At 37.7% G+C, this 27,668-nt stretch overlaps 1 protein-coding gene across 2 annotated transcripts in view; it reads left to right on the top strand.

Annotated features, from left to right (window-relative positions):
* The window catches only part of LONP2 (lon peptidase 2, peroxisomal), a 107,402-nt gene that overhangs the window by 8,532 nt on the left and 71,202 nt on the right, over window positions 1–27,668 (top strand). For both annotated transcript variants that reach the window (XM_087420291.1, XM_087420292.1), the window contains exons 3-8: window positions 2,438–2,569; window positions 3,803–3,925; window positions 6,984–7,147; window positions 8,454–8,548; window positions 14,992–15,250; window positions 26,994–27,135. In XM_087420291.1, coding sequence (XP_087276417.1) covers window positions 2,438–2,569; window positions 3,803–3,925; window positions 6,984–7,147; window positions 8,454–8,548; window positions 14,992–15,250; window positions 26,994–27,135 — 915 coding nt within the window. The remainder of the gene's footprint in view (window positions 1–2,437; window positions 2,570–3,802; window positions 3,926–6,983; window positions 7,148–8,453; window positions 8,549–14,991; window positions 15,251–26,993; window positions 27,136–27,668) is intronic.

Genomic DNA, 27,668 nt, shown 5'->3' with positions numbered 1-27,668 from the left:
TCTGTTGGACACAGCTTCCTAGCTTCTTTCACTCCACTCTTTACTTCTTCCCACTTAGAATCCACAGAATCCACAGAAAAATTTTAAACATGTAAAGATTTTGTAATGACATTCAAGGAATCTTTAGAGAGAAACATCATCCTAATTTTACTACCATCATGCATCTAATTTGATTTTTGCTTGTCTTCTCGTCTTAGTCCGTATTCAGTCTTATGTTTTCTTTTTTTTTTTTTTTTTTTTTAAAGATTTTATTTATTCAGTTTTTCCCCCCAAAGCCCCAGTAGATAGTTGTATGTCATAGGTTCACATCCTTCTAGTTGCTGTACGTGGGACTCGGCCTCACGTTGGACGGAGAAGTGGTGCCTCGGGGCGCGCCCAGGTTCCGAACCCGGGCCGCCAGCATCAGAGCGCGCGCACTTAACCGCTAAGCCACGGAGCCGGCCCTGTTTTCTTTTCTTATCCATGTCTAATTTTCATATTAACTACTTTTATAAGTTTCATTGAGTTGGGATATAAATTTTATCCTTCCTCTTTTTAGATGTTAAGATTGTGTCCAGTTAATACTTTGCTTTCTTCCCCTTCTACGTTTACTTTGAGAGCCCTCATCAGTAGACTTCTTCAGTAGCTTCCTAACTGATCTCCTTCTAGTTTCCCTTCTCTCTGAGCCATCCTGTTCACCAAGTGTTTCTCAGTAAGTTTTGGGTTTCCCTCTCCCCTGAGTAAAAGACTTTAAGGGCTGTAGGATAAAGTTCAGATTTCTTAGTATAACACTAAGGTTCTTCACAACTCTAGTTACTCCCATTTTACCCATAGTTCTAGCCACGCTGTATGGCAAAGAGCTTCACATCTTGTTATTTCAGGTTGCTATGATTTTGCCTTCTGTTCTCTCTGCTGGGAGTGCTGTTTTTTTCTCTGAATTTTCAAATTTGATTTATGCTTTCTCAACTCTTTTGTAGGCTGTTAGTGGCTCTTTGTGCCTCAAATATCCCTTATACATCCCTTTTAACATAGTGGTTATCACCTTATATTGAAATTTATCTCATAGGTCGGTTTCCCCTACCAAACTTGAATTCATCCCTGTTTTAGTCATCCTGTACCAAGCAGTATATTGTGGCTAACAAATAGTTTGCACTAAATAAGTGCTTGGAGAATGAGTTTTAACTGTTTTATTTTCTTAGGATGAATTCCTAGGAGAAAGACTCTTCAGATTTTCATCATAATTATGCTTTAATCCCCTTGACTCTAGGCAGGTGATGGATAGGTTCCTATTATAGTGCTTTTAAAGAGGTTTGATTATTACTGGCATATGAAATCTTATTAGAGTGGTTAAGTGAGGATTTGCTTCATCATTTGTGAATTAGTCGATATGGGCTAAGTTTTGCCGTATTAAGTACTTCCAAATCTCGGTCACATAATAAAGGTGTATTCTTGCCTCATGCTTCATGCCTAAACCTAGTAGGTATGGTGATCTACCTATTAGAGTCCCTTAGGGACCCAGGAGGATTAGATTTACCTCAAAATATGCTTCCGTGTTGCTGAGGCGGGAAAAAGAAATGTGGCAGATCTCTCAATGTCTTCTAATGCTTCTGCCCAGAAGGAAATGTCACATCCCCTCATGTTTCACGGATCAAGGGAAGATCATGGCCAATTCTGTATTCAGAGGAGGTGAGAAAGGGCAGTTTAACCATGTGCCCAAAAGAAAAGGGGAATCTTTGTCAGCAGCCCCGATGTCTTGAAGGTTCCTGAAAGCTTGCCTTGAGCTTAATCTGTCTTAAGTCCTGGATATACCCTGGAAGTTTTTATAAAAATCATTCACACTCAGTGCTCAGATTCTAGATAATCCAAATGTTCTGCTGAAAAACAGTATTTCGACTACTGATTGGTTAACATAATAGCATCAATTATGTTATATTTCCAGAATTTGCTAATTACGCTAGTTGTGTAAGAGAAGTCCCTTGTTCTTAAGAACAAGGGTCATGATGTCTGCAGTTTACTCTAAAATGTTCATAAATAATAGTGTATATGTATGTGTGTATGTGTGTGTGTGTGTGTGTGTAGACACAAGAGAGAAAGAAAGCAAAGGTGGCAAAATGTTAACAGTTGGTGCATTTAGGGGAAGGATATATTTTAGTGTGTTTTATCCCAAAATAACATGAAAAAATATATGAAATCACATTTTACAAAGCCTTGTAAACATTAGTGTTATAAACATTAGTATTATCCACTTTTGAGCCATTTTTGTTTTTCGTTCTGATGGACATTTTGAAAGCACTTCTCTTTTCCCCTGAGACCAGTAAAATGCCTGGACTATAATAATCAGTTATCTTTCAAAAACAAAGACTCTGAGGCCCAAATATTAAACCCAGAAGGCAATGTAATTCTTTTAATTCATGAATAATGCCAGATTTCATTAAAAAGACTTTTTTTTTCCTTGTAGTTGGTTGAAATGTTGGATATGTCTGTCCCCGCAGTTGCTAAGTTGAGACGTCTTTTAGATAGTCTTCCAAGGGAAGCTCTACCAGACATTCTGACATCAATCATCCGAACAAGCAACAAAGAGAAGCTCCAGGTATGGTGTTCCCTTCTTGAATGCCGCGTCGCTTTGTCACTTTTCATTTGGGTCCAGATAGTGAGTAAATTTTGACCTTCAGGTAGGAGGTACTGGAGACTCACAGAACTAGTTAGAATGCTTTTACACTTAAATTGACTTTTAAAAAATGATCGCTGTACATGTGTGTATACTCAAGCAGCTCTTTTATCTGCATTATCAGTACTAGTAGTTGTCAGTTCATGGAAAAAATTAAAGCAGAGAGTAATAAAAATGGTAAATATTTAATTTAACTTAAATATATAAATATACTTCATCTCACTATTTTTTAAGCGTGTGGAGCTATGACCTTTCCCTTGTGTATGGGCCTGCTTCATTAGAATTCGTCATGATTTTTCTTACATAAACCACACCTGTGATGCATTATGTATGATTTTCAGTTTCTATTTCTTTAAAGTGAAGTGAGTTTCAAAGACACTTGAAAAAATAATCCAAGTGCAGAATCTTAGATTTGTATGTTTTTCCCCAAACTATAAAAATTTCATGGCATACTTATTTTTATAATATTTTTATATGGTCTACTTTATTGAATCTTCTGAGAACATTTAAGTTAGTTTTCATTGAAACAACCCCCCTTATTTTATCAGTTTGTTTAATACTTAAATCCAGTAATTATAATAGCAAGTGCAACTAATACAAACAGATTGGGTATAAACACAAGAATTCAATTCAACTGGTAGGAGCAGAAGAGTGCAGGAGTACTAGCCAGTAACCTGCTGTGGGCATTAGCAAGTATGTTTTACTGAGGGAATAGAGAGCATTAGTTCCTCAGAGAAATCTTTAGTGGAGGTTAGTTAAAAGCGCTCCTATTCGCTTATTCATGTAAAAGTTTAATATTTTGAACCTAGAATCTGTTTAAACCTAATATGTATACACATTGTAGGCTTTACAAGAGTAATTCCCAGAATGAGTTGATGTAAAACATGTGTTTTGTTCTTGCTCTTAGAACAATACACATGGCTTCATTTTTAAATGAGAACTCAAATTACTTTTTTCTTGTCTTTTTTAGGATTCCAGTATTGGTATCAAAGGACCTTGCTCATTTAGTATACTTAGTTTGGTTGTGTTAGCCATAGTGTAGCTGTGAATACTGATGAGGGTTCTCTATACGTAACAGTTTATTTCGTGACTCTGACTGCCTGGTTTTGGAGTATGTGTTTCTGGGAGAGACTCTACTTGCTCACGTTTCCTTAGATTTTAGATGCTGTGAGTCTGGAGGAGCGGTTCAAGATGACCATACCACTGCTTGTCAGACAAATTGAAGGCCTGAAATTGCTTCAGAAAACCAGAAAACACAAGCAAGATGATGATAAGCGGGTAAATATTTATTTGAATCCATTTCTTCAGGTTCTCAATTGTTGTTTTTTTTTTTTTGTGAGGAAGATCAGCCCTGAGCTAACATCCGTGCTAATCCTCCTCTTTTTTTTTTGCTGAGAAAGACTGGCTCTGAGCTAACGTCTATCACCAGTCCTCCTCCTTTTTTTTCCCCAAAGCCCCAGTAGATAGTTGTATGTCATAGTTGCACATCCTTTTAGTTGCTGTATGTGGGACGCGGCCGCAGCATGGCCGGAGAAGCAGTGTGTTGGTGCGCGCCCGGGATCCAAACCCCGGGCCGCCAGTAGGGGAGTGCGTGCACTTAACTGCTAAGCCACTGGGCCGGCCCTCTGAATTGTTTTTATGTGATGTGAGATTCAACTTTTTTGAAGAAAATAAAAATTGGGAGATTAAAGAAAGGATAAAAGAACAAAAAATTTCATTGTTTGTTACCACTCAGGTTACTGGTAAAATTTGAATTTCAGTTTTTTTCCCTCTAGTCCTTTTTCATGCCTGGATCTTTTTTCTTTTCTTTTTTTTTAATTAATCCATATAACCATTTTTTCACTTTTTGTTTTTGTTTTGGTAATCATCGAAAGGGGTAATTTATTAAGCCATTTCTGTTTTTGCCAAACATTGTGAGTTGTTTTCAATGTTTTAAAATTAGCAAATAACTGCAATGTGTTTTTGAGTGTAACTTGTTTTTACTGCATGTAGTATTAAGAACATACTACAATATTGTTTCCTAAAAGGACTGTCTCAGTATGTATTGCTGTAATTTGGCTGTTTTTTGTTTGTAACTTATAGAAGTTTCTGTTTTCATGTAGTCAAACTGTCAGTGTTTTCCTGTTTTCTAAGCTGAGAGTCCTCTATCCTTCAGTGATTTGATACATATCCACTTTCCTTTTAGTTTTCCTTTAGTTGATTTTTGAAAAGTATATAACTCTTTAACCCATATGTAATTTGTGTTGCCCTGTTAATGAGGTGAAGATAGCAGTTGTATTTTCCCCAGATAACTTTTTATTTGACTTGACATCATTATTCAGTAATCCCTCCCTTCCCCGTTGATTCAAGATGCCTTTATTATCATGCATTACATCCATGTGGGTGAGGGGTCTGTCTCAGGTCTACCTTGAGCTGTGGATTTTACCGTTGTTCCGTGTGGGCAGAGAAAGTTATATTTGATGTGGGCAATTGTGAAAATGATAGTTCTCTGAAGGCTCTTGGAGGTCCAGAGGCTGTGGGAGATGAAGTGAAAGGTTGAGAATAATGTTAGAGATTTGGTGGTCCTCAGCTCAGCAGTGTCCCTTCATCAAAGAGGATACATTGTAGAGAAAGAAGAGCAGAAGTGAAGGCTTCCTCCCCGGTGGGACTAAGGAAGGAGCAATAAAGTAGGCTGAGGAGATTGATGAGAGAGATAGGAGTAGCCTGAATTCTGAATTCTTTCTCGCTTGAGATCAGATTGTTAACTCAGTTACTCATCTGGTGCTGAAAGACAAACCAGTTCATCCTGTGCATTGGGAGATGCAGAAAACTACACCTCCCTATCAATAACTATTACCGCTGCTTAAAAGGAAAGTTGTTGATAGTTGCTCCAGAGAATTCTCAAACAAGAGAGAGCTCTTTGGAAATATACTAATAGGTGGATAATATTTGGAGTTAGCCTAAAACTGTACCTTCCTGTTTCCCTAGGAGTTGAAAAGCACTCTTTTAGCAGCTGGGGAAAATTGCATAAAGTAGTACTTGTGTCTCCACAGTGAAATCTTGATGTGTCCTTTAAATCTCACTTAAAAAAGAAAATTTCAGTTTCAGTTTTTCATACTTCAAAATATTTAATTAAGTTTATCTGCTAATGACTTATGTAAGAATAAAAGTATATATTTAACATTTCTGTTTTTATAGAATTACATTTTTATTTACTGCATTATGTTTTTACTTTTTACATTTGAATGTATTAAATAGGTAATTTCATAGGTTAAAATAATAAATTCTGAGGCTTTTAAATTAAATACCAGTATATCATTTTGCTCCAATAATGGCTGGAATTGACTCATGATATTAATGATTGAGAATTTCAAAAGAACACTTAGATAGTTTTAAAATATGGTAGATTGTGGAGAACAGAAACGAGGCCATTGACTTGGCACATGAGACGCTTATTGGATTTCAAAGAAAACTTCATCACGATGGAAACAAAAGCCAAAGAACAAAGCACAAAGTCCTGAAGTAATTGGTGAGGAAGGGGAATTGGTGGTTAAAGCCAGTGGTTGAAAAAGTAGAACATCACAAGAAGGGAGGTAACTAGTGTGTAGTCACTGGAAGGGACGTAGGTAAGATAAAGCATTTTTTTTTTTTTTTGTGAGGAAGATCGGCCCTGAGCTAACATCTGCCAATCCTCCTCTTTTTGCTGAGGAAGACTGGCCCTGGGCTAACATCCATGCCCATCTTCCTCCACTTCATATGGGACGCCGCCACAGCATGTCCTGCCAAGCAGTGCGTCGGTGCAGGCCCAGGATCCAAACCGGCGAACCCCGGGCCGCCGCAGCAGAGTGTGCACACTTAACCGCTTGCACCACCAGGCCGGCCCCAAGATAAAGCATTTTGGAAGGTGGAAGACTGTTCTGCATGTTGAAGACAAAGAGAATAGAGCCAATGGTGGAAAGGTTAAAGATGTTAGAAATTTATAAGGTAGGAGGAAAAATGGAATTCATTCAGTTGCCAAATGATAAATAATGTATATTAAGAAAATAGTGGCTGCAATAGCAACTCAAAGATAATTCCTAGATATTTTAATTATTTCTAGTAGCCAGTTTTTTGAATTTTTTTCTCGTATAGTAGTGTAAGCACATGCCAAAGAATCATGTCCACCTTATGTTGATCTACTTTTTAAATTCTGCGTCTGTATGTGCCTGTGCCTCTTAGTTACCATTCTGAACTTTAGTTCCTAAAGATTTAGACTCTGGCCATAAAAGTGTTTATGCAGCGCCAGTTATAACCTTACGTGAGCTAGGCACTTCATTTCCACTGTATTTTGACATACTGTTTTACTCTTCTACTTTAGGTTATAGCAATACGCCCTATTAGGAGGATTACACACATCCCAGCTGCTTTAGGAGATGAGGATGAGGATGAAGACAACGATGACATTGTCATGCTAGAGAAAAAAATACGAACATCCAGTATGCCAGAGCAGGCCCATAAAGTCTGTGTCAAAGAGATAAAAAGGTAAATTGTAGAAGCTATTCATTCATTAGTGTTTTCATTTTGCTTATTAATGTTAAATACTGTTGCTCATGGACACTTGAATCTGCTGCTTTGGATCACAAACTGGAACCTGAGTCATTTGTTTTCTAGTCTTTGATCTTTCTGCTTTTCTTATATTTAATATAGTCCTAGTCCACTCTATTCGTCTTATCCTTCCATCATCAACTCTTTCGTGGCTCTCCAGATCCTCAGGGTATGGCTGTGATCTGTGGAATGCTTTTCCCTCCTCATCCCTCAACCAGAATCTGATCCTTAAAACATTCCTAATACTCTTGAATTAACGCCACTTTCACTAATCTTTTTCTCAAATGTTCAGTGTAAGTGATACAACTCTTCCACCTACAGTATGCTGTCCAACATGATCACTGTTGTCTCTGCCTTTTCATTGTCTTAAAGAATGGACTGTACTTTGTTTATACACAGTTTGTTCAGTTATACTGCGTTCTTCACATGTCGCTCTTTACTTCTTTAGACGATAACTCTAGAGGGCAGGGACTGTCGTTTCTCCTTGTACAAGATAAAGTACGGGGAAACCTTGATGACGGGGTAGGGTATATGGGTTAATTACATTTTCTGGATAATCTCAGGGTTAAACAGAAAACCAGTTTTTCCTTCACATACCTGTAACATTATGACGCTACTACATTTTTTTTAATTAGTGAATTATAATGAAGCTAACTAAAGATTTGACTTTCTGACGTTCACAGTTAAGGACATTAATAAATGTAGTTGAGGAAATTTTATATTGACTCTGACATTAGTTAATAAATGTAGAACATATGTTGTGTAGAGAACACCTTGTTAAGCAGTGTATATATTATGGAAATTGCATTTTCGTTAAATGTCTGATGTTAGTTTTCTTTTATGTGCTGACTTCATCTCTGATACAAAAAAACATAATTATTGGGTTATGCATTGTCAGACACTTAAATCTTGTCGTGATAAGTAAATCAATGGACAAGAGTGACTTGAGAGTCTCCCTGTGAGTTACTAATACTGATCAGGCTACACTTCAAGGATGGAATCAGACACAGTCTTCCCCACCCCTCCCCACAGAGTGCAGGTATCTGTTTAACTTTGTTTTGTAAGTACATCACAAAGCAAAAAAAAATGTTTTATTAACGAGATTTTTTTCAGTGTTTTAGATGTGTTTAACCAAATATGCATGATATATCTGACCAAAAAAGGGAGATATGCTTGATTTTTTTGTTTTTATAGAATTCTTCTGGGTTTTTTAACATGTTTTCTATGTATTCTTTTCCCACAGACTCAAAAAAATGCCTCAGTCAATGCCAGAATATGCTCTGACTAGAAATTATTTAGAACTTATGGTGGAACTTCCTTGGAACAAAAGTACAACTGGTGAGCCAACAAAATAACACTTTTTCTGCAGTCTGATTGTCACTCAGAAAGCTCATGCAGATTCTGTTGAAATACTCCCCATTGATTATCTTACTGTTACATTTGTTCTCAAATGTAAATTTTTTAGAGACTGAACTTTAGTTTTGTGTGTGTGTGTGTGTGTGTGTGTGAGGAAGATCAGCCCTGAGCTAACATCCAATGCCAATCCTCCTCTTTTTGCTGAGGAAGACTGGCCCTAGTCTAACATCCGTGCCTATCTTCCTCTACTTTATATGGGACACCGCCACAACGTGGCTTGACAAGCAGTACGTGGGTCCATGTCCGGGATCTGGGCCTGCGGACCCTGCACCGCCACAGCGGAGCGCATGCACTTAGCCGCTCTGCCACCAGGCCGGCCCCTAGAGACTGAATTTTAGAGACCTACAAGAATAAGTCGTGGGATCAAACCAGAAAAGAAGGTGCTACATGAAAGTGGCTTTTGCCTGATTTTGTAGAAAGCGAGATTTTTAATAATTGGTGAAATATGTGTTTCTCAATACCAATAGTCAATCAGATTATAAACTTTTATATTTATGTACTATTTGCCAGGAACATAACAAAAGTAACACTTTGAGGTAGTTGGCAGTAAGCGCCAAATCCGTACTATGGCCAGTAAATCTTTTATGTTTTCTAAAAGAAATAATTACACATCATGACAGGATAACCTCAGAACAGTTTTACCATTTGGAAGTTTTTCTCCTACTAGAACCTATTTAAAGAGTTTGTTTTTATCCTTTGAGGTAGTTGGCAGTAAGCGTCAAATCCGTACTATGGCCAGTAAATCTTTTATGTTTTCTAAAAGAAATAATTACACATCATGACAGGATAACCTCAGAACAGTTTTACCATTTGAAAGTTTTTCTCCTACTAGAACCTATTTATTTTTTATTTATTTATTTTTTTTGTGAGGAGATCAGCCCTGTGCTAACATCCGCCAATCCTCCTCTTTTTTTGCTGAGGAAGACAGCCCTGGGCTAACATCTGTGCCCATCTTCCTCCACTTTATATGGGACGCCGCCACAGCATGGCTTGCCAAGCAGTGCGTCGGTGCACGCCCGGGATCCGAACCAGCGAACCCCGGGCCGCCGCAGTGGAGCGCGCGCACTTAACCGCTTGCGCCACCGGGCCGGCCCCTACTAGAACCTATTTAAAGAGTTTGTTTTTATCCTTCTCTCCTTCAGTAGAATTTTTCTCTTTCCTATGTATTTTCCGTTGGGATACGAATTATTCAGCTGTCTTGCATAATTTTCAGAACCAGCTTATTTGCATTTGTTTGTGTTATTAGATACTCTTGTTAAATTTACATACAAATTTTATTGAGTTCAACAGTGGATTGAATGTCTAAACTAGTGTTGGCATAAGAGTAGCTGTCTGTTTGACTTTTGGAAATTGAACAGATGTATTATCCTGGCTATACTAAAACTTCTACATTTAAAAAAATGCTAGAGGGGCTGACCTGGTGGGGTAGTGGTTAAGTTTGCATGCTCCACTCTGGTGGCCCAAGGTTTGCCAGTTCGGATCCTGGCCGAGGACCTACGCACTGCTCATCAAGCCCAGCTATGGTGGTGTCCCACATACAGCAACTAGAAGGATGTACAGCCATGACGCACAACTATCTATTGGGGCTTTGCTGAGGAAAAAGGAAAAAAAGGAGGAAGATTGGCAACAGATGTTAGCTCACAGCCAGTCCTCCTCAAAAAAAAAATGCTAGAGATTTTGAAAAATCTTAGCCCTAAAACACACGTTCTTGCCTATTAACCTACCAAGGACCATCCTTTCTGGTATTGAGAATTTTGAAAAAATTTTTTTGTCTCAGAGAGAGCCCAGAATGAAGCTATGCTGGAGTGATGTCAAGGGTAAATAGCCGCTTTTTAGTTAGTGTTGTGGATAGGATCATTTAACGCCTTTACCAATGTGTATGGCTAGGTACTAAGATGAAATTAACTTAATCATCTTCCTTTCGTTTTGACAACCTCTGGATTTTATTCCTATTACAATTCTTAGGTTCTTGTTTTGGAAGCAAGTACATTGTAAATTATGCTAATTTTTCCTTCATGTATACTTTTAAATTTGCGTTCATTCCATTTTCTAGATTTTGGTTTGTTTTTAAGTTTCTCTTTCTGTTTGAATGTTTATATTTTGTTTTCTCTTAAAACTCTGGGAATCCATAAATTTTCATTAGATTAAATTGTGTTACACTGGTGCACTATAGAAGGAAATTGCTTAGAAGAAATACTGGTAAATTCTTTTTTTCCAGCTTTATTGTGGTATAATGGACATAGAGTAAACTGCACATATGTAATGTGTACATTTGATGAGTTTTAATGTATGTATATGTCTGTAACCCCATCACCATAGTTACGATGGTACTGTTGAGTGATAATGAACATATCCATCACCTCTGAAAGTGTCCTCATGCTTCTCTGTATTCCCTCCCACTCTCCCTTTCCTCCTTGCTTCTCCATCCCCAAGAAACCACTATAGATTAGTTCATATTTTCTAAAATTTTATATAAATGGAATGATATAGTAAGTACTCCTTTTTTTCTGGTTCTTTCACTCTGCATAATTGTTTTGAGGTCCATCCATATTGCTGCATGTATCAGTAATTTGTTTATCCATTTTCCTGTTGATGGACGTTTGGGTTGTTTCCAGATTTTTAGGTTCTACATATAAGCTGCTATGAACTCTGCTGTAAATTTATTTAATGTTTACATGTCATGACAATATATTGCCTTCTAGTTGAGGGTGTTTCACCAGACAAACTGAAGCTGAATTTCTTGGTTTAATTCTTAGTTCAAAATTTTCTGGAAACTGTGGTGTGATGAATGCAGAGGAGCATGCATTTCCATTGAATTAGCCCTTTATTGTCACCGCATCAGTTTGAGTTCAGATGTGGGTCTGGTTCTTGTTGGGCTGTTGGGAAATCCATTTTGGTTCAGGTACTCTTCTGTTACCTCATAACTGTCCAATGCCTACTTTTGTGTGTGTGTGTGTGTGTGTGTGTGTGTGTGTGTGTGAGGAAGATTAGCCCTGAACCAACATCCAATGCCAATCCTCCTCGTTTTTGCTGAGGAAGATTCGCCCCAGGCCAACATCCGTGCCCATCTTCCTCCACTTTATATGGGATGCCACCACAGCATGGCCAGACAGGCAGCGTGTCGGGCCCGTGAACCCTGGGCCGCTGAAGCAGAGCGTGTGCACTTAACTGCTATGCCAACCGGCCAGCCCCACCAATGCCTACTTTTTAAGTGAAGTTGTCCTAATCTGTGAGATTTGGAGAGGGCCTTTCTCCCTGTTAGTTTAGAGCTGGGAAAGAAAGTTACATTTAAATTTTATATGTGTTTAGCTGTTCTGCCTTCATTCCATCTGCCATCTTCCATGTTGGTATATGTTTTGTAGGTATTTTTGTCGTTGTTGGAGTCATGACAGTTTTAAAGAAACCCTGTTATTTTCTCTTTTGACAATAAGGCTAATGCACAGTGTGAGGGACATAGATAACTCGGTAACACCAAAAGTCTTATTTTGAAATTTTGGTATTCTCTGGGTAATATTTTCCTGTACTCCAGGATTTATTTTAACTATGACTTAAGGGAAATGCGAGATGCGTGTAATATAATGGGCTGAAAATATTAAAATTGCAGATTTGGTTATTTGTTATTAGTAGCCTAGTAAGTTACTGTCAGCTTCCCTCACTCTCCACTTGTCCTATTTATAAAGTGAAATTAATTACAAACCAGGACTTTTTACCAGGCTTATACAGGGTAATTGTAGAGATTTTTGGGCAAAACATTACTTTGAACACAGTGTGCTGACTCGAATTTTACTGGAATAACCAAGAAAATATAATAATAGGCCAAAGCTGTTATTTTCATGGCTAGGGAAGGAGACCACCCACATGCCAGAAACTCAGAGAGTGTCTCCTGGGTGTGTGTCAGCACTAGAGATGCATAGCACTCATGTACCCATCGTGAAAATGCTTCTCATTGTTTAGTATTTCAGTGGAGATCTGAACATGGGTAAATTCTGGTATAAGAGGAGTCATATTGAGCTCCTAAACCATTACTGTATGGAGTTAGGTCTAAATAATTGTTGTGAGTATGGTTATAAAACCATGAAAATGTCTTCCTAATTCCTGAAAGAGAAGCTTACCTCAGCAGAGATCATCAAAAGCAGAAAGGAAGGCAGAGAGGAAAGAATTGGAGGAAATGTTTGCTCATTTCCCACCTTGAATAGAGGGAGCCAGAAGATACCATTTCAGTCTTCCATTGTAAATAGAGAAATAATGTGCTCAAGTTTTAAATTTTTCACATGTAATCACAAGTATTTTTCAAAATAGGAAGCATGCATTCTGAATCATTAAAAAGAATAATCAGAAAAAAAAATCCTTTATAGAAAAGATACCAAACAATGATTTCTATAGCATGGAAATTATTTTTCTTTAAAAGTTTGAAAGAACTTTTAAATTGCCTTTACTTGGCATATTTCTTGGAAGAAATTCCTTCACAGTGTTTTCAGTTTTTTCTATATTATGTAGAATTCTATTCTCAGGAATGAATGTCTCATTATAACAAGTGCCATTTTAGGCACAAAATGACATTTTGATGGAAGATTTTTCTCCTTGGACGTGAGGATGTAAAAAATATACTGATAACATCTTTGCACAACTGAAATAAATCCCACTGCGATTTAGTGGATTACTCTTTTAATAGATTGGATTTACTAGCATTTTGTAGAGCTATACAAAATGGGATTGGTCTCAAGTTTTCTTTTGTGTTTACTTGGGTAGGTTTTAGTGTCGGAGTTATTCTTTGTACAACAGTTGGAAACTTTCTATCTTTCATGTGTTCTTGTACTCATTGTTTGGGTTCTGATGCCAGAAACGGGCAAGAAGTTTTGTTTCTCCCTTTCCAGATTGCTTGGCCAGTACTGACTAAAATCAGTAGTACTGTAATTAAATTGTATGTATTACTACTTAGCTGGATTTTCGTAGCCTGGGTTGGGAACCAAACTACCAGTTAAGGCCATTATTTTTGTTCCTGTAGGAAAAACGCAGAGCAAGTTCCAAATAAGTGATTGAAAGAATGGACATGTATGTGTTTTCTCTCTCCCATCCTCTTCTTTCACTGTCAGGATGATGATGTGGCTGTGTATTATCCCCTGGCTGCCACCCAGCTGATGAATTTGTTTTGTCTTCCATGACTTAGTCTTTATTCAGTGAGTATTTTACATACTAGAGCACATCAGTAAACATGATGAAAGCTTGGCTCTAGAAACAAAGTCTAACTCATACATTTCTGGTGAGACTTGAATCGATACAACCTAGGCAGTTCTTTATGTCTTAATTTTTTTTTTTAACCCAGCACTTCTTTTTTTTTTTTTTAAAGATTTTATTTATTTATTTTTTTTCCCCCCAAAGCCCCAGTAGATAGTTGTATGTCATAGCTGCACATCCTTCTAGTTGCTGTATGTGGGTCGCGGCCTCAGCATGGCCGGAGAAGTGGTGCATCGGCGCGCGCCCGGGATCCGAACCCGGGTCACCAGCAGTGGAGCGCGCCCACCTAACCGCTAAGCCACGGGGCCGGCCCAACCCAGCACTTCTGTTTATAGAAGATCAGCTCAAGGAAATAATTAGGGATATATGTGGAGATTTAGTTGTAAGGATGCACAGTGAAGCACACTATATACCTAAAGATTTTTAGATAATCTAAAGGCTCGGCAATAGGGAATTAGTTAAATGAGTAAGGATAATTCAGGAATGGAACATTATGTAGCCACTAAAATGTTACTGAAAAGTACATCTGATACTGAAAGATGTCTGTGATATATTAAGTGAAAAACATTTTACAAAACTTGAGGGCCTCATGTAATCCTATTTTGACAAATAGGTATATAAGCACACACATGCGTGCATGGACACACATACCTACCAAATAATACCTACCAAAGTGAAGGTAGTGATATTGTCTTGGGGGCATGAGATTATGGGTGAGTATTTACCTCTTTTTTATTAGCGTCATCAGGTTTTCTGGAATGAGCATATATAACTCTGTAATAAAAAACACTTTTAAAAAAAGAAAGGAACAATGCCAGTCCAAACAGAATATGTGGAAATTGTGTTTCCATAGAAATAATGTGTATCTAAAAAATCATTCCAAATGAAATGGTATGAGTATTAACTCCTTGAGTTTTTAATTGTGTAGGCCTACTATTTTTGAAGATACTGAATCTTCTTAAGCAGAAAAACCAAGTCCAGTCTCCCTGAAGACCTATTTAGATGGATCCAAGTCTGTTCTTGTCACATCTTTTTTCTAAAAAATATTTTGGCTCTTGCCAGCCTTGAAAGGCATTCTTCCATTTGAAAATTTCATGGGCTCAGATGATTTCTGTTCGATTATTTGACAGACCGTCTGGACATTCGAGCAGCCCGGATTCTTCTGGATAACGACCATTATGCCATGGAAAAATTGAAGAAAAGAGTGCTGGAATACTTGGCTGTCAGACAGCTGAAAAACAACCTGAAGGGCCCCATTCTTTGCTTTGTTGGTCCTCCTGGAGTCGGTAAAACAAGCGTGGGAAGATCAGTGGCCAAGACTCTGGGTCGAGAGTTCCACAGGATTGCACTCGGAGGAGTGTGTGATCAGTCTGACATTCGCGGACACAGGTAGAATTCTTCTCTCAGTTTAATCTCTGATTCCCCTTCCTTTTCAATGGACTAGAGCCCCCAGAAGCCAGACATAATATATCTCTTTTTCTTAAAGGGCTGTTGGTGGTTCCTTAAATGGAAAGGACAGTTACAGTACTTATCAGCTAGCCCAGAGTCTCTGCCATAATGGTAAACCCGAACTAACCTTGATATTTGTGTAACAGTGGATAGTGAGTTTGTGCCTTGGCTTTCCTGGACCTTCATGTGAATGCAATTATAAATTAATTAGAGTTGGACTTTATAATGTCTTTACATTCATTTTGGCCCAGTAGCGTTTCATAAATAATGACCCATAAATGTTTTTTTTGTGTGTGAGGAAGATTAGCCCTGAGCTGACATATGTTGCCAATCCTCCTCTTTTTGCTGAGGGAGATTGGCCCTGGGCTAACATCCATGCCCATCTTCCTCTACTTTACGTGGGATGCCGCCACAGCATGGCTTGACAGGCGGTGCGTCTGTGCATGCCAAGGATCCGAACCTGCGAACCCCGGGCCACCAAAGCAGAACGCACTCAACTGCTGCGCCACTGAGCCGGCCCCTTTTTCTTTCTTTATTGTGAAATTTTTGTTGTACATTATTGTTTATCAGTCACCATATAAATGCATCCCTTCACCCCTGTGCCCACCCCCCACCCCCCTTGCCCCTGGTAATGACCAAACAGTTCTCTCTGTCCATGTGTTGGTTTATCTTCCACTTACGAGTGAAATCATGGTGTTTGTTTTTTCTTTCTGGCTTATTTCACTTAATATCCTCCAGGTCCATCCATGTTGTTGCAAATGGGAGGATTTTGTGTTTTTTTATGGCTGAGTAGTATTCCATGGTATATATATACCACATCTTCTTGATCCAGTCATCAGTCGAGGGACGCTTGGGTTGGTTCCACTTCTTGGCTATAGTGAATAATGCTGCAATGAACATAGGGGTGCATAAGCCTCTTTGGATTGTTGATTTCAGGTTTGTTGGGTAGATACCCAGTTGTGGGATAGCTGGATCATAGGGTATTTCTATTTTTAATTTTTTGAGGAATTTCCATACTGTTTTCCATAGAGACTGCCAGTTTGCATTCCCACCAGCAGTAAATTAGGGTTCCCGTTTCTCCACATTCTCTCCAGCATTTGTTGTTTTTTGTCTTGGTGATTATATCCATTCTATGAGCTGTAAGGTGATATCTTAGTGTGGTTTTGATTTGCATTTCCCTGGTGATTAGTGATGGTGAGCATCTTTTCATGTGCCTATTGGCCATCTGTATGTCTTCTTTGGAGAAGTGTCTGTTTATTTCCTCTGCCCGTTTTTTGATTGGATTGTTTGTTTTTTTGTTGTTCAGTTGCGTGAGTTCTTTATGTATTGTGGAGATGAATCCCTTGTTGGATATATGGTTTGCAAATGTTTTTTCCTAGTTGGTTGGTTGCCTAGTCATTCTTTTTTTTTTTTGTGAGGAAGATCAGCCCTGTGCTCACATCTGCCAATCCTCCTCTTTTTTTTTTTTTTCCCCCTGAGGAAGACTGGCCCTGGGCTAACATCCGTGCCCATCTTCCTCCACTTTATTTGGGACACTGCCACAGCATGGCCTGCCAAGCAGTGCATCAGTGCGCGCCAGGGATCTGAACTGGTGAACCCTGGGCCGCCACAGCGGAGCACACACACACAACCGCTTGCGCCACCAGGCCGGCCCCAGTTGCCTATTCATTCTGACCCTGGTTTCATTTGCCTTGTAGAAGCTCTTTAATCTTATGAAGTCCCACTTGTTTATTTTTTCTTTTGTTTCCCTTGTCCAAGTAGACGTGGAATTCAAAAAGATCCCTTTATTACCGATGACGGATAGTGTACTGCCTGTATTTAGGAATTTTATATACTATATAGGAGTTTTATAGTTTCAGGTCTCACCTTCAGGTCTTTGATCCATTTTGAGTTAGTTTTTGTGTATGGCAAAAGAAGATGGTCTACTTTCATTCTTTTGCAAGTTGCTGTCCAGTTTTCCCAGCACCATTTATTGAAGAGATTTTCCTCTCTCCACTGTATGTCCTTAGCTCCTTTGTCGAAGATTAGCTGCCCATAGATGTGAAGTTTTATTTCTGGGCTTTCAGTTCTGTTCCATTGATCTGTGTGTCTGTTTTTGTACTGGTACCGTGTTGTTTTGATCACTCTCGCTTTGTAGTATGTTTTGATGTCAGAGATTGTGATGCCTCCAGCTTTGTTCTTTTTTCTCAGGATTGCTTTAGCTATTCAGGGTCTTTTGTTGCCCCATATGAATGTTAGTATTCTTTGTTCCATTTCCGTGAAGAATGTCCTAGGGATTCTGATTGGAATTGCTTTGAATCTGTAGATTGCTTTAGGTAGTATGGACACTTTAACTATGTTTATTCTTCCAATTCATACGCATGGAATATTTTTCCATTTCTTTATGTCATCATTGATTTAACTCAATAATGTCTTATAGTTTTCATTGTGTGTGTCTTTCACTTCCTTGGTTAAATTTATTCCTAGATATTTTATTGTTTTTGTTGCAATCGTCAAAGGGATTGTCATCTTGAGTTCTCTTTCTCTTAGTTCGTTGGCATATAGAAATGCAACTGATTTCTGTAAGTTGATTTTGTACCCTGCAACTTTGCTGTAGTTGTTGATTATTTCTAATAATTTTCCAATGGATTCTTTAGAGTTTTTATATATAAGATCATGTCTTTGGCGAACAGCAAGAGTTTCACTTCTTCTTCTTCTTTTTTTTTTTTTGTGAGGAAGATTAGCCCTGAGCTAACATCCGTGCCCATCTTCCTCTACTTTATGTGGGACGCCACCACAGCATGGCTTGACAAGTGGTGCATTGGTGCGTGCCCAGAATCCGAACCTGCAAACCCCTGGCCACTGCAGTGGAGCATGCGCACTTAACCGCTATGCCACCAGGGCAACCCCTGAGAGTTTCACTTCTTTGTTGCCTTTTTATATTCCTTTTTCTTGCCTGATTGCTCTGGCCAGAACCTCCAGTACTATGTTGAATAAGAGTGGTGAGAGTGGGCACCCTTATCTTGTTCCTATTTTCAGAGGGATGGCTTTCAGTTTTTCCCCATTGAGTATGATGTTGGCTGTTACATGTAGCCTTTATTATGTTAAGGTACTTTTGTCTTATTATGTTAAGGTACTTTCCTTCTCTACCCGTTTTGTTGAGAGTTTTTATCATGAATGTTGGATCTTGTCAAATGCATTCTCTGCATCTATTGAGATGATCATATGGTTTTTATTCCTCATTTTGTTACTGTGGTGTATCACATTGATTGATTTGTGGATGTTCAACCATCCCTGTGTCCCTGGTATAAATCCTACTTGATCATGGTGTATGATCTTTTTAATGTATTGCCGTATTCAGTTTGCCAATATTTTGTTGAGGATTTTTGCATCTATGTTCATCAGAGATATTGGTCTGTAGTTTTCCTTCTTAGTATTGTCTTTGTCTGGCTTTTGTATCAGGGTGATGTTGACCTTATAGAATGAGTTGGGAAGTGTTCCATCTTCCTCTATGTTTTGGAATAGTTTGAGAAGGATAGGTATTAAATCTTCTTCGACTGTTTGGTAAAATCCTCCAGAGAAGCCGTCTCGTCCTGGACTTTTATTTTTTGGGAGGTTTTTGATTCCTGTTTCCTCCTTTACTTGTGATTGGTCTATTCAGGTTCTCTATTTCTTCTTGATTCAGTTTTGGGAGGTTGTATGAGTCTAAGAATTTATCCATTTCTTCTAGATTGTTCAATCTGTTGGCATATAGTTTTTCATAGTATTCTCTTATAATCTTGTGTGTTTCTGTGGTATCTGTTGTAATTTCTCCTTTTTCATTTCTAATTTTATTTATTTGAGCCTTCTCTCTTTTTTTCTTGGTGAGTCTGGCTAAGGGTTTGTCAATTTTGTACGTCTTCTCAAAGAACCAGCTCTTTGTTTCATTGATCTTTTCTACTGTTTTTTTGGTTTCAACTTCCTTTATTTCTGCTCTGATTTTTATTATTTCTCTCCTCTGCTGACTTTGGGCTTTGTTCTTCTTTTTCTAATACTGTTAGGTGTAGTTTGAGGTTGCTTATTTGGGCTTTTTTGACCCATAACTCTTAGAGTTTAAAAAATAAGTGCAATAGCAGGACAGGTAGGAGGAGGTAGGAAATCTTCGACAACAAATTTGTTCTGTTTGCAGTTTAAACTTCCTTTTAAGAAGGCTGGTTTGCATAATGAGTATGAGTAATAGGGAGAAAGGTTAGAATAATTAAGGCTTATCCTTGCATTTTTGACATCCTTTCTATAAAAATACATTACACTGTAGGAACTATGTCTCTGCTTAATCTACATTATTCGAATCAGATTAGCAGGTTAGGTTCATTGTTTTCTTCTCTGTGGTCTCTGTTTTCTTCTCTGTGGTCTCTGTTGCTCAGACTGGAAGATGTCTTGGGAAAGCATGAACCTGTCTGTCACGGTTTAAGTGTTTCATAGCAGTTGCAAGTTGTGAGAAAACATACCTATAGTGTATGTGTTAAAGAACATTTAAAAGTGTAGAACATTTAAAAATCACTTAGAAGTCATGAACTGCTTATAGAAGAAAGGTGTTGTCCTGAAACTAATATACTGTTTATGTGTCAGTTATATCTCAGTTTTTAAAAACTTTTTTCAAAAAAAAGCTGCTTAAATTCCAGTAGAAAGAAATTAAACTGAAGATAAAGCTTCTGTCCCCATCATACCCTCAATCTTGTTAAGTTGTTAAATTGTTAAAGCTATTCAGATTAAAAGTGAAGGCTTTGACAAGCACGCCAGTAATTTAAATGGCCAAGGGTAGTTTAAATGCATATTTATAGCTTGGTGAATATGGATTAAACTTGGATTGTGGGGAAAAAAAAGAATGTGATGCTTTTATAACATCTTACTTTCCCTTTGCCTTATTCTCAAGATCACTGGCCTTAGGCAGGAATGGGAAACTGTTTCAGAAACTTTTCCATGAAAAATGGTTCTTTTTATTCTTTTATTTGCTTATTTATAATTCTTATGCATTAAAGAAAAATCATTGCAAGATTCTAATAAATAAGCAATGAGGGCTACATATTAGTTCAAGGAATTTATTGGGGTTATTCTGACAATTTTGATGTTTTTGTTGCATAGATTGTCTTATTCTCATATGTGCCGCTAGAGGCTGTAGTTTGCTTTTGTAAAGAAATCGGCACCATTACTCTTGGAGAAGCTGGTTCTAGGCCCTCAATCTTCTCTTAGCTACAGAGCTTTGGGGAGATGTTCCCCATTCAAGTGACTTGATTCACGCACTCAGGGTTGTTTTAGTTTATTTCTTCCTTTTGTTACCTGCAACATAGTGTCATGTGAGTATGTGATGGAACTTAGTGAGTTTGTGGAATTATTGTCATGTGGAATTAACGTCATGGGAACAGGACATGTAGTAATTTGTCCTATTTCTTTCCGCCTCGGTACTGATTATTCAGTAAGGCTCAGAAAGCACTTACCCAGTGCCTGGCACACACTGAGCATTCACTAAAAATTAGCTTTAAATATTATTTTAATTCTTGATTCTCAGGAGGACAGATTTAGATTTATATACTTCAGTATGACTTTTTATGAAATTTAATCTGATTTTTAAATTTTACCTAAAACACCCTTTGTCAGCACTATTAATTTATGTGGCAGGATTGTGGAAAAATATATTTTTGTGATGCGTGTTGGTGGGCAATATGTAATGTCACAGTTCTCACTACTTATGAACATGATTGAGTTTAAACATCTGTACAGCTCTTTAAACCTGTACTGGTATTGTAGATACTAAATTTGTTCACCTTTTTCAAGTGAGTCTACTTTCATGTGTGTGACTATTGTTAAGAGAATTTAAATAAAATAAGAATTTTTTCAATGAGTCTTTTGTAAAAGGAGGTTGTATATTTGCCTAAAACGTGTGTAAATATAAGCTTTTTAGGGATGTATGATATGTGTAAGAGCTGTGATCGTTGCCAAGTGAAAGGTATGTGGATTTGTCTGTGAATCATTCTATTAAGCCTGATTTTTGGTTCACCTTGCTGGTAAGTGCTTCCCAGCCATCACTAGCAGATGGTTCATTAGACACTACAGCAGCCCACGCTTGTGCTATTGGGGAGCTAGTACCCACCTACCCCCTAAGTTATCAAAGCCTGGAGAAAAGTTTTATTTGAAAACCTGTTTGGAGGCAGGTGGAGAGTGGGGTGTGGTTGTTAAGGAGATGAGAGGTTGAGAGCAGTGTATGTGCTTATGTCAGAGTGGTGGATTGGAGGTCAATGGGAGGGGAGAAAGAGCCAGTAGAGGATTATAGCACAACCACGGGGTGGAGTTTGTGGGAACAAGTGGTTCCATGTGATAGTTGAGGGGTTTTGGAAACACCAGGTCTTGGCGTTTAAGTATTGGTCACATGATCACAATTAGAGTTCATGCAGAGTTTTGTTTTTTGTCAGCCTCTGAGTAGGCACCACTGTTCTGCAGTCTTAAAATAGCCAAGGGAGACCAGAGCTGCTTTATGCTATCTTCCTTGCTTATTCTCTTGATTTTGTCCCTCACTTGATTTTGTCCCTCACTTTTTCCGTTCTCCCGTGCACGCGTGTCTGTCCTTAGCTGGAAGTACCTGTTTACCTGAAGGAAGGGGCTAATAAGTTAGGAATTGATTATAAAAACAACCAAAGATACGTTTTTTTAGAGTTAAGTGATAAGGAGATGGGAGATGGGGAAGGAAAAGAAGGACTTGGTTTACATTTAAACCTGAAATGGGGAAAATAATAGTGATCTGAATAAACATTGACCCATTGTTTTTGTTCATATTATCTTGAGTGGCTTAAAGGACGAATAGTCCTGTTTATGCTCCATATTAACTCTGCAGATTTTCAGTCTTCTCAACACTTCTCATGAGTTTATCTCCATTGGGAATTTTCTGTCCACTTTTATAAGCCCCAGAATCTCTGTTCCCATTTATCAGTTTTTACAATTTACATTTTATATTTAATATTACATTTAAATAATTTAAATCAGTTCATAGAAATGAAGTATAAAATAACTTCTTTTAGAAAGTTTTATCATATCATGTTTGCATAATAAGCTGTTTTTCCTTAGTGAAATATACTTATTGGTATGATAGATCTCAAGTTATTATTGATATGAACTCTTTAGAAGTAGTTTACCAGCTGTTTGTTCAGATTATAAAACCGTATCATTGCAAGGAATCCCTGGCTCAATTTTCAAACGAGATGAGAAGAAAAATGAACTTTTGCTTTCCATGTTCATGAATTTTCACATGTAACCTGAAATGGTGATGCTTTAAATAAATTAGCTGTTTCATTATTAGTCTCTACAAAGGAAAAATAAATGAAGTAGCAAGCTTTTAATATTTTTTTTAGCGTAGAATGCCAGGCATATTGTGGTTTGCTCACTGTCTTTCTTATAAACCTGTATTTGCATATAGCTCTTCTTTGCCTGTCTAAAACTTAGGTTCATTTTAACCCAACCCAAGGCTTCCTCCATTAATATAAGTGCAGTCAGTAATGATCTTACTCTCCTCTCAACTGAACACTTATTGTCTACTCTCCTCTTTTACTGATTAAATGATATAGGCCTCTGGCATTTCTAATACGTAACTGTAGAGATAAGGCATAAAAAGTTTAAGCTCTGTAGAGTAGGGGTTTTGTTGTATCTCATACTCCTTTGTATCACTCCATGCTGCTTAGCACGTTGCTAGACATGTAAGTGCTCTCTGAGTGCTTTGTGAATTCAAGTAAGATTAGAATATAATTGTATTTTGGAAGTCACGCAGTCCTATGAGAGCATCCATACAAAATGGGTGTATAAAAAGATTTATGAATGACTGTTATGAGAATAACAATTAGATTTGTTTAGACATGCTATATTTAAGAGTATTTTTAGTTGCTTAAAGACTATTTTTTGTTTTGAAATCATTAGGATCTCCTTTAAGTCTTCTTACTTTTTCCAATTTTAGCGATATATCTGCCCTTGGTAGAAGATTTGGAAAATAAGGGAAAAAATCCTCATGGCTGATCACTATTAACATTTTATTTCCTGCCAGACTTTTCATTGGGCAGCTTTTGCCTTTTTTTTAAGCAACAGAATTGTAATTTTACCCTTTCCACTTAACATTATAACAAACTTTTTATATTACAAGTTCTTTGTAAATATCATTTTAATAATTTGCACTATAGCCCGTAAGAGCTTCTTAATTGAATAGGCATGAAAAATTGATGACAAAATGCCTGTTTTTCTCCCTTTTTTACATACTGGGAAAGAGGTGAGTAAAGACGCATCTTATTCCTGATATTTAGGTGTCATTGGCAGTGACAAGCTGTCCAGAATTTTGGATTACATTAGACATGAAGATATCTGGGGATGGGGCCAAATAGTAAAATAGTTGATTATCATGGAACTGTAAAGAGATGATATTGTAATTCTCTGTAGTTGTTTTTTGGAGTATAAACCAGACTATTTTTTGGAAAATGAAAAATGCTGCTCTTGCAACTTAAAATTTTGAACTATGTAGACATTTTTGTTTTTGTGTATCTGGTATACTAATTGAATAGTCCTGATAAACTGTGAACTGTCTGCCACAATTACAAGAAAAGTATGAATTCATATATTTTAAAATTAACTTGTGTACATCAATTTTAAGAAAATCTTCTAGGTAATCTGTCCTGAGGCTGAATAATAAGTAATTGAAGTGATCGTTCTTTGCAAACTTTCCTGTATTGTACTGTATGGCTTTCTAGATGTTGTATCGTGAGAAACAATATAGAAAAGACTAGTATATTGCCCTCAAAAAAGTTGTGCTTTGTAAAAGAAGACTAGTTTCATTTATTTCCAACCTATGTAGTTTCTCGGGAGGAAATTTTGTTAAGCTAATTTGTTAAAGTAAAATGGTTATATTTGGTAATATTGAAGGAAAACATTTTTCTTTTGTTTTGCTATATTTTTCACCATCATAATCCGAAGGTTAAAGTATATTTTGTATCTTTAGTCAGTCAGTTGCATGCTACCACACCTTCTGGCAAAAGACACATTATAGATATTTTCTGTAGCTTGGGCTCCATGATAGTGGTTGTCTCCTAGGTTTGACCTCTAGAATAGTGGTACACGTCTGGGGGGTGTCACCTATGATTGAGGAACACTAAGGGCATTGAGTGTAGTTGGTGCTATGAAAAGACACTTGTAAGAGTTGCTTCCACGAGACAGAGACTGAAGTGGAACTTAAATCTAGGTGTATTGATTTCTGCTTTTGTACTTTTTCCATGAGATTGACACTGTTATTATCTCCATTTTACAGACTAGGAAACTGAGGCTTATGTCAAGTAATTTGTCCAAAGCAGCAGTAATCAAAGGCTTGTATGACCTTAGCAGTGTAACAATGGTGATATGAAGATACTTTGTGTGCTGGCGTGGTTCATCTGGTGTCTTTAAGAAAATAGGAGAAACAAGCTTCTGTTTGGGGAGAATCTTACAGTTCTGTTTCCAGCATCCGTCTACTTTGTAACAAGACCCACTTTCCCTGTCATGTCATCAAAGTGCTCCCTGGTTCTTTAGAGGAGGCTATATACTTGGTACCTGTCAATAAAAACGAGGTCCTAAGTATGCATCAGAGGAATTGTAGGGCCGGTAAATGCTATAGATGTTGTATTACCGGAAAGATCACTTTGTGAGAGGTGGTCAGGAAAAATTTGTTAGACTTGCTGGGATTTATGTAGGCAGGGAGAGTGTTAAGGTCAGGAGGGAACCATATTAACAAAGGTAAAAAAGCATAGGGCTATGGGCTGGTCCCGTGGCTTAGCGGTTAAGTGCGCGCGCACCGAGGCACCGCTTCTCCGGCCATGCTGAGGCCGCGTCCCACATACAGCAACTAGAAGGATATGCAACTATGACATACAGCTATCTACTGGGGCTTTGGGGGAAAAAAAAAGGAGGAGGATTGGCAATAGATGTTAGCTCAGAGCCGGTCTTCCTCAGCAAAAAGAGGAGGATTAGCATGAATGTTAGCTCAGGGCTGATCTTCCTCACCAAAAAAAAAAAAGCGTAGGGCTACAATAGGATCTTGATTGTGGCTGAAGCAAGAGGGTAATGGCAGCAAGTTAGGAAGGCTGGTGGAGGCTGATTGTGAAGAGCCTTGGATTCCAGACAAAGGAGTTTAGACCTTACTCTCTCGATTCTGGGAAGCAGTGGAAAGTGTAGGAGAAATTGTGTCTGTATACAGTGACTAGTGTCTAGATTTCCGCTTCTTCTTTAGAAAGAACACCTGCCTAGAATATTGTTTTCTCTCCATGACTTTACGTCTAGAATTGTCAGTACCTGTTTTTGAAATCTACCTGTCAGAAAATAGTGAGGAAAGGAAAAGAAGTTAATGAAACAAGAAGTGACTCTTAAAAGCTTTTTTAAAAAAAATTTCCCCTCTCTACTTATTCTCAGAATACTTGCAAAACTGTATGTTCTTTAGAGAAAAAATTCCAGAGAATTTATTAATTTTGAGTCTTGTCCTTCCTGTATCCCATTCTGAAATCTTGAATGTGCTAACTCCTCATTGTAACAGGGCAGTGTTTATTGTATCTGGTTCTAGTGCCTTGAACACCCTCCCTGGATGAAAGGCATTCTGAAGATATTTTTAAGGCTTTCTTGTGTTTTCAAAGGTCACTCTACGCTGTCCTACTTTATACCAGTCCTGTGGCAAAGTTGAGGCCTGCTCCATGAATCGACTTTGTGCAGATCATGAGATAACTGCTGCTTATCATTGATCAGCTTCTAGGCAATCACCCTTTTATGCCTTTTCACAAACAGCATTTGCTTTGTGCATGGTTTAGGCAGCAAGGTTGTAATTAAAAGTGGTAAATAGCTGCTTAAAATAAAGGTTTGCTGGCTTTGTGAAAAAGGCACTTTTTTCTGTTTGCCAAACATATTTTTATTTCATGCCACACTCTACATCTGTCATAATTATGTAGATAATTCTTCTTCAAATATGATAAAGCAGCTTGTAACCTTTTAATGCACAACAAAATATCTGACCGAACTTACTTATTCAAATTAGTGTATTTAGAATGAGCACAATTTTATTTAAAAGGCCAGAATTAATGGAATTTCGATATAAATACTGTTGACCCCAGATCCTCTTACGACAGTTAATAACGAGGTATTGCCTCTGAAAATAAAAGAGTTTGGAATTTTTTTTTCTTTTTTTTGGTCTGTATCTTTGAACCCATTCTAATTTCCTTCATGAAAAGATGATGATGTTTTAACCAGTCCTGGGATAGCCATTTCAGTATGTAAAAAGGTGGTTGTATTGAGGGATGGGAGGATGAGAAGTGTGCTGTAACTATGAAAAGCATGAGAATTACATTTGTAGGGTCCTTTGGACATTTTGGAATCTTAAAGAGTAAGAATCATCACTATGTGACTTAAGTGTAATGTTTTTCAGTTTCACTAAGTGGCAAAAATCAGATGCAGTTCTTCCAATATCATGGGTAACTTAAGTCAGAATTAAATAGAAAATAAGATAGGAATTGAATCTAATAAGTGTTTGATGCATCATAGGGCTTTTTAAATATATACTACGTCTTTGCTGTATTACTCTGGTAACTAAATGACTTTTTCCCCATCCTGAGTTTTGATTTCTAAATGATACTGCTCTTGCCTCCTGACATCTCATTGTTGTTGATTTGCTGCTTGCTTCCTGTAGGCGCACCTATGTTGGCAGTATGCCTGGTCGTATAATCAATGGCTTGAAGACCGTTGGGGTTAACAATCCAGTGTTCCTGTTAGATGAGGTTGACAAACTAGGAAAAAGTCTACAGGGTGATCCTGCAGCAGCTCTGCTTGAGGTAAGATTTAGTAATTCCCTGTCTGTACTCACACTTGAAGAGTATGAATGAGAGTAGATAATTGTATTCAAGTCTCCTTCTGCCATTTCCTCTTCTGCACCTTGACCTCTTTAACTTTTAGTCGATTAGTCCATTCTCAAAATAGCACGGCTGTACGGCTACTCTTGATTTTACAGTTTGGGGCGTGATCTGTCGATTCCCCTCTGTAGGAGATGAGGATTTTGCTTGCTTTCTTGCCTCTACCCCCTACTATATCATTTTTCTATCCCCAGTCTCCCAATATACATTTTATCCTGATTTTGTTAAGTCATTGTTGTGTGTTTACATTATTATACTTATATAACTGCTTTTCACAGCTGAGCCACATGATAAACTCTGATCGCTTTTCTTTTCCTGTCTTCCTTCTTGTTTTTCTGTTCATGTTTTTAAAAATCTTTTTAGAGTTAATAATTGTCTTCTTTCTTTTGTTTACTTTCACCAGTGGTCTAATTCCCCTTTCAGTTGTCTAATTCTGACTTTCAGACACTTGAGGT

This window comes from Ceratotherium simum, chromosome 30 (genome assembly GCF_057802395.1).
Source record: "Ceratotherium simum simum isolate JZ-2026a chromosome 30, ASM5780239v1, whole genome shotgun sequence".
Lineage (NCBI taxonomy): Eukaryota > Metazoa > Chordata > Mammalia > Perissodactyla > Rhinocerotidae > Ceratotherium > Ceratotherium simum.
Note: the sequence above shows the minus strand (reverse complement) of the source record. Positions and strands in the feature narration are given on the sequence as shown.